The sequence below is a fragment of the Anneissia japonica genome, unplaced genomic scaffold (genome assembly GCF_011630105.1).
Source record: "Anneissia japonica isolate Jap-2015-1 unplaced genomic scaffold, ASM1163010v1 scaffold2320_len370340_cov150, whole genome shotgun sequence".
Classification (NCBI taxonomy): domain Eukaryota; kingdom Metazoa; phylum Echinodermata; class Crinoidea; order Comatulida; family Comatulidae; genus Anneissia; species Anneissia japonica.
Genome location: NW_022705529.1, coordinates 172,127 through 178,193, shown reverse-complemented (window position 1 = coordinate 178,193; position 6,067 = coordinate 172,127). Strand labels below are relative to the sequence as shown.

The following is a 6,067-nucleotide window of genomic DNA, read 5'->3' as shown; positions in this document are numbered from 1 at the left end:
CACAAAAATGTGAGACAGCTAACAAGAGAGGGTGCTCATTTCGTTCCCACACGAAACACTCCCCCCACCTTTCTTATTGTCCATGTTACTTATCTTCCGCTGGTAGCAATAATACTAATCTCTGTATTGCTCTTTTCAATTTCGTAATTATCCCAGTAGCGGTCGTCGTACGTACTACAACATTGCGCACTTTACCATCAGCTCCAGCTATCGCCTCCTCTACTATTCCTGTTTTCCATTTACCTCGTTTTATTCCCTCTTCCTGTATGATCACGATATCTCCCACCTTTAGGTTTCTGTGCTCTGTATGCCATTTCCTTTTGACTATCAATGAAGTAAAATAACTTTGCGTCCACTTATTCCAAAATTGCTCAACCAAATACTGCATAAATTTTAGTCTTCTCGCATGTCCTCCTCGATCATTCCATGGTCCTCCAGGAGCTATTTTAGAGGATCTTCCAATTAATAGGTCGTTCGGACAAAGATATTTACCCTCCTCTGGTTTAGTAGGGTGTTGTCCTATTGGCCGGCTATTAAGTAAATCAGACACTTCGAAAAATAATGTCTGTAGCTCTTCATATAACAACACTTGCTCACCAATAGCGTGAAACAGCGACTTCTTAACACCCTTAATAAGTGATTCTGTGACGCCGTTTTGCCAAGGAGCATCAGGTGTACTATAAGTCCACTTGGTTCTATGCTCAAGCGCTGACTTCCTGAGCGTCTCTTCCATCGCAGCTAATTGCGAACCATGGTCAGTGAAAAGTTCCATTGGATATCCTCTTATTGAAGTAAATCTTCTAAACACCTTCTGCATGGCACCTTCACTACAGTCCACTGCTAGATCGAGGTGTATGGCTCTAGTCACCAAACAGTTAAATATTACACCATACACTTTACCTTGAGTTCTCTTCTGCACTTCGCCTTTAATCCGGAATGGTCCGAACAAGTCACATCCCACATATGTCCATGGGGGAGAAGGCTGTAATCGCTGCATTGGTAGTGGACCCATACATTGTTCCTCTGTCTTTCCTTCGAATCGTCTACATTGTACACATCTATATCTGATAGATGAAACCAGCGACTTTAGTCTCACAATCCAAAACTTTGATCTTATCTTGGCCATAGTAGTGCTCACTCCATTATGACCCTCTCTGTGGATTTTCTCTGCATATAATCTTGAGAACTGGCGATCGTTTGGTAGGAGAATCACCATATCATTGTCGTGACTGAAATGAACATGGTTTTTCACTCGGTCTCCAACCACTATCATGCCATCGTCTCGTAGTTTTGGTCCTAATGTACCGTAGACTTTGTAAAATTTGGTAGAATCCTTTTCTCTCAACTCTACCATCGGACGCTGCACTACACGTATCCAAAATGACTCAGCATCGTCTAAGTCTTTGGGAAGTAGGTTATTGTATGCAGCCCTAAAACTCTTACGTTTAAATATGCCTCTGATGATGGCAGTTACTCTCAATAACTTGTCGAAGTTACTGAACCTCGTCACATTTATTGGTGTTTCATTCATCACCCGCATATCCGCTGCCATGATGACGACGTTTCTCTCCGGCAAATCTGGCGTACGGCAAGCTTGCGATATCGGCCATTCAGTAATTGGTCCTTTCATAAATGACGGGCCTCCAAACCACTGTGAGCCCTTTAGCTCCATCGCGGTGACTCCTCTCGACACTATGTCGGCTACATTGTGTTGTCCGGCAACCCACCACCAATCCATCGGATTACTCGTTTATTGAATCTCTCCAATTCTGGTGGCCGCAAATGTCTTAAACCCATAACTCTCCTTCTGTATCATTGAGCGTACTATCTCAGAATCAACTAAGTACAGAATCCTCTCGAATCGGAGCTTACTCTCCTCCACTATCGTTTTTGCCAAGCGAGCCGATAGGACGGCGACACTCAACTCGAGCTTGACAATGCTGGCAATCCGAATCGGTGCTACTCTACTCTTAGCTGCCAAGAGCTTTGATTCAAATTTGTTGTAACCTTACGTACGCTGCTGTACCAATGGCTTCCTCGGAGGCATCTGAAAACATTACAAGAATGGGGTCGGACTCTAGAATCCCAGGTGGCTTTACACTTCGTTGAATGGTTATGTCCTCACACGCTTTCACATCTCTGAAAAAGTCAAACCAATCAGCGCAATCTTTGACATCCAATTGGTCATCCCATTCCAACTTCTTCCCCCATAGCCTTCTTAGCAAGATTTTAGCTTTAACGGTCACTGGCGACAATAATCCAAGTGGATCATAAATAGCATTTGTGGCACTCAAGCATTTTCTTTTCGTTAACTTCTCAAACTTGTCAGTTAGCTGCGTTGGTATTAGTACCTTTAATTGATCATCTCTGGGGTTCCACTTCAGCCCAAGGAATTTCGTGGTTTCATCCTCTACTCCAGAAACAATCCACTCTTTCACCACAAATTTTCCTTTAGCCAGCACGGTGTCAATTTCTTTAGCTCTCTGGTATGCTTTGTTGACGTCGGGTACATTATCGACAATATCATCCATATATACATTGTTTTCTAAAGTCATGGCTGCTTCTGGGAACTCGTTCTTGTATAGCTCAGCTGTCTTTTGTAATGCTCTGATAGCGATGGTGGCTGATGGTCCATCTCCAAAGTTTACAGCAGTAACACAGTACGTGCGAATCGGTTGGTTCACATCCATATTTCTCCATAAAAAGCGATGGGTGTGTTCGTCCAGTTCCGAGATGCCAACGCTATGATACATCTTCTTAATATCACCCACTAATGCGACATTGTCTCGTCGGAATCGCAGAAGCACTGCTAGAAGGTTATTGTTCAGATCGGGTCCCTTCCCCCAATACTCATTAGGTATGTGGCCATGATAACTTGCGCTACTATTAAAAACAATTCTCAAGGGAGTGCTCTTGCTATCTGGTTTGGGAACACCATGATGCGCAATGTAGTGCACGGGACCTTTATACCTTCTCATTTCATCTTCATTCACCATTCTAGCTACCTCTCTTTTCACCATGTCATCGATTTGGGATGTATAACATATAGCGCCAGTTGAATCTTTGAGCAGCTTTTTCTCTAGAGCTTTTAGCTTGACTTCTGCTACAGGTCTGTTATCTGGCAATTGGTGTGGGTCTTTGATCCATGGGTAGCGTGCATGCCACCTACCATCCTCGTGCGTTAACCCTTCGTCAATTAAGTTTAGTTCCCTTTCTTCTCTTAAGGTGCCACATTTACAGCCTCCACACATTGGACTGCATCTAACACCAATGCTCTCGATATCTAAAAAGTCAAAATCAGGTTGTTGTTTAATCTGCGTTAAGTTGATTGAGTTTGATTCACTTCTGCACATGGAGTGTTTTCCGAAGATCATCTTGCCGAATGGCCCTTCACACAAAGCAAGCTCATCTACAGCCTTTAGAACACCCGGGAACAGATTTGCATTATCAGCCCCAATGAGTAATTCTACTGCCCCAGTAGGTCGTTCTACTTGACGTTTGTCAACTCCCAACATACTTGCCATTCTTGCAGTGCGGTGTGCGGCATACCAAATACCTCTATTTTAATGTCTGCTTCTCTCGTCTTCAATGGTAGGATATAACTGTACGTGTCGATACACTCGGTCTCACCACTAAACTTAGTGATAGAAATTGTTAGCGGCTTCCTTTTTAATTTTAGTCTTTCAGCCACCTCGGATAGGATGGCGGAGGATGTACAAGCAGAATCGAACATGGCGGTGATCCCTTCTCCTCTGCACGTTTGTAACTCTTTGGCCATCAAAATACATGGAGAATGCGTAATAGAACTATTCTGTTGTGCTGCATTCGCCATTCTGCCACTCCCCGATGAGTTTGGAATTGTCGTAGGGTTGCTTTGTTGCGTCGCAATAACAACTTCTCCATTTCTCGGTGCGTAATGTATCAATGGGTGATGTTTCCTAGTACAACCCTCTTTACCGCAACGTCCCAACTTACAGAATTTCACTTGATGTCCTATTTTTAGACATCTGAAGCAGGCTCTTTTTTGTTTCATTAGTTCGATTCTGTCATAAACGGTCATAGACTTGAACATTCTAGAATCCTGCGTTGTGTGTTTACCATCCTCATGTATCAAGCAGCTTTCGTCCGGAATTTTCCCTGTCGACACAAAATTGACTGTGCTGCTGTGGACCTTTGGTCTTGGTGCAGCCCATTGCAAGCCTGACATCATGTATCTCAGACTCTTACTCTTCTCTTCCAGAAAGTCTAAGAGAGTTTTTAGTTTCCCGTCTTTCTCCATTTTATCCTTTCCTTGTGGTTCATGGATCAGCCTGACCCACCTTCTCCTCTGTTCTTCCGGTAATCTACTCTCGATTTCGGAGATAACTTGGGCGTTGTTCATTTCGTGCTCGATGGCCATCCGCTTTAGGTTGCGGTGGCAAGCCGGAATTAGTTCGATGAATTGAATTATTTGGCTATCCTCTCCCTCTTTCAACGGCTTCTGCTTTAAGATATCTCCAATGAGAGCATTTACCAACTTGTGTCTGTCGCCATACTTCTCGTCTAACAAAGTCCACATTTGCTCATAGTCGTCCTCTGCTGCCTGCACTACTTTGTTAACCTCATTTCCTAAGCAGGATCTGAGTCTAAATGACAATTGTTCTGGATGAGTTGCCTTCTCTACGAACTTCTTGGAGTCCGTCTTAAATCTCGTGTATGTTTTAATATCTCCAGTGAACTTCGGTAGCTCCATTTTCTTTAATTCTATTTTATGCAATTCAGATTTTTTCGTACTTCCTTCTTGGTCGTCCTGAGACTCCTTTGCTGAAAGAAGTAACCGGATACCACTATGGAGTTCTCTACGTTGTTGCATGCACTTATCCTCATCTTCTTCTTTATCCTGGTCTGTCAGGTCTAATATTTTCTCATGTATCACTTTCAAATTTTTGAAAGTTTCCTCAAACTCTTTATATAGATCCTTCAACAACTCTGGCGGGTGGTCTGCTTGGATCGATGTTTTCAACTCCTCTGCCTTAGCTTTGAAGCTTCGGTCGTCTCTCCTCCTTTGCCTCTGCGCATCATCCATCTCGGTGTTTCAGTGTTCGAATGTTTCGGTATTCAAGCTGACAAAAACTCAAAAGCTGTTATGTTTGATCTGAAAGTTTATTGTGTCCCAACAAGTCGTTCGAACCTATCGAATACAAAATACAAGAAACTACATAACTCAAGATGCTCAAACTTTTTAACGCGATAATACAGACTAGCGTAATTATAATTAAATAATTCTCAATACTTTTAACTCATATAATCAGTACTTAAACTCACACTTTTTGACATCCAAGATTCAAATTACAGCTCAACTCAACTCGGTATACTCTACTCAGATGACAGCCTGAATGTCGAAATGTCAATTAACCGGTTGAACTGCTCAATACTCATAGAACAACCGTGTTAACTTTCTCAAATAACTAAATTACACTACAGAATTCTCGAACGCTTCTCTCTCTACGAAAAATAATTTGCTGTCTTATCGGAGCGCGAAAAGAAAACCACAAAAATGTGAGACAGCTAACAAGAGAGGGTGCTCATTTCGTTCCCACACGAAACAATGTAGGCTTAATGTCCCCACTCAATTTGGGTCAAAACACGGTCAATCAATCAATCAATCAATCAATCAATCAATCAATCAAACAACCAATCAATCAATCAATCAATTATTGGATCCACTTTGATACAGTAGCACTCATACAAAATGCATGGTGCATACATAAGTAAAGAAACATACATAAATAAAATAGGCCTGCATTAATTTACTAGCTATTGGTTCGGTTTCGCAGTAAATTTAGACGAGCGACGATCATCTGATAACCAAAAATACTAGTCTGGCGCCCCCTAGAGTTTTGATGTTTTTGTTGACGCAGTAACAACTGCACAATACTTACATGATACTGTATAGTAATTCCGTTACATTGTCGGCTGTACCATGTAATTGATAACAAAATATTCTATGTTATTCTAGTTAAACACTTTTTGAGTTTTTAATTCAAAAAATAAAATATCATATACAAAACAAATTGTTATTCTAAAC

General features: G+C 41.8%; 3 protein-coding genes across 3 annotated transcripts; all 3 read right to left on the bottom strand.

Annotated features, from left to right (window-relative positions):
• Nucleotides 1-85: 85 nt before the first annotated feature.
• Nucleotides 86-1,738, bottom strand: LOC117105613. Its single transcript, XM_033246790.1, has one exon. It carries the CDS (start codon nucleotides 1,736-1,738, stop codon nucleotides 86-88), a length of 1,653 nt encoding a protein of 550 aa, XP_033102681.1.
• Nucleotides 1,739-1,991: 253 nt separating this feature from the next.
• LOC117105612 lies at nucleotides 1,992-3,374 on the bottom strand. The gene has a single exon (XM_033246789.1). It carries the CDS (start codon nucleotides 3,372-3,374, stop codon nucleotides 1,992-1,994), a length of 1,383 nt encoding a protein of 460 aa, XP_033102680.1.
• Nucleotides 3,375-3,487: 113 nt separating this feature from the next.
• LOC117105611 lies at nucleotides 3,488-5,401 on the bottom strand. Its single transcript, XM_033246787.1, has 2 exons — nucleotides 5,305-5,401; nucleotides 3,488-5,170 (listed from the first exon to the last, which is right to left on the bottom strand). The coding sequence occupies exon 2, from the start codon at nucleotides 5,063-5,065 to the stop codon at nucleotides 3,488-3,490; it is 1,578 nt and encodes a 525-aa protein (XP_033102678.1). The 5' UTR covers nucleotides 5,066-5,170; nucleotides 5,305-5,401.
• Between the last annotated feature and the right edge of the window lie 666 nt (nucleotides 5,402-6,067).

Bases quoted from the DNA above. Each gene is read 5' to 3' on its own strand.
- LOC117105611 (XM_033246787.1), bottom strand. From the start codon at position 5,065: ATGGATGATGCGCAGAGGCAAAGGAGGAGAGACGACCGAAGCTTCAAA.
- LOC117105612 (XM_033246789.1), bottom strand. From the start codon at position 3,374: ATGATCTTCGGAAAACACTCCATGTGCAGAAGTGAATCAAACTCAATC.
- LOC117105613 (XM_033246790.1), bottom strand. From the start codon at position 1,738: ATGGATTGGTGGTGGGTTGCCGGACAACACAATGTAGCCGACATAGTG.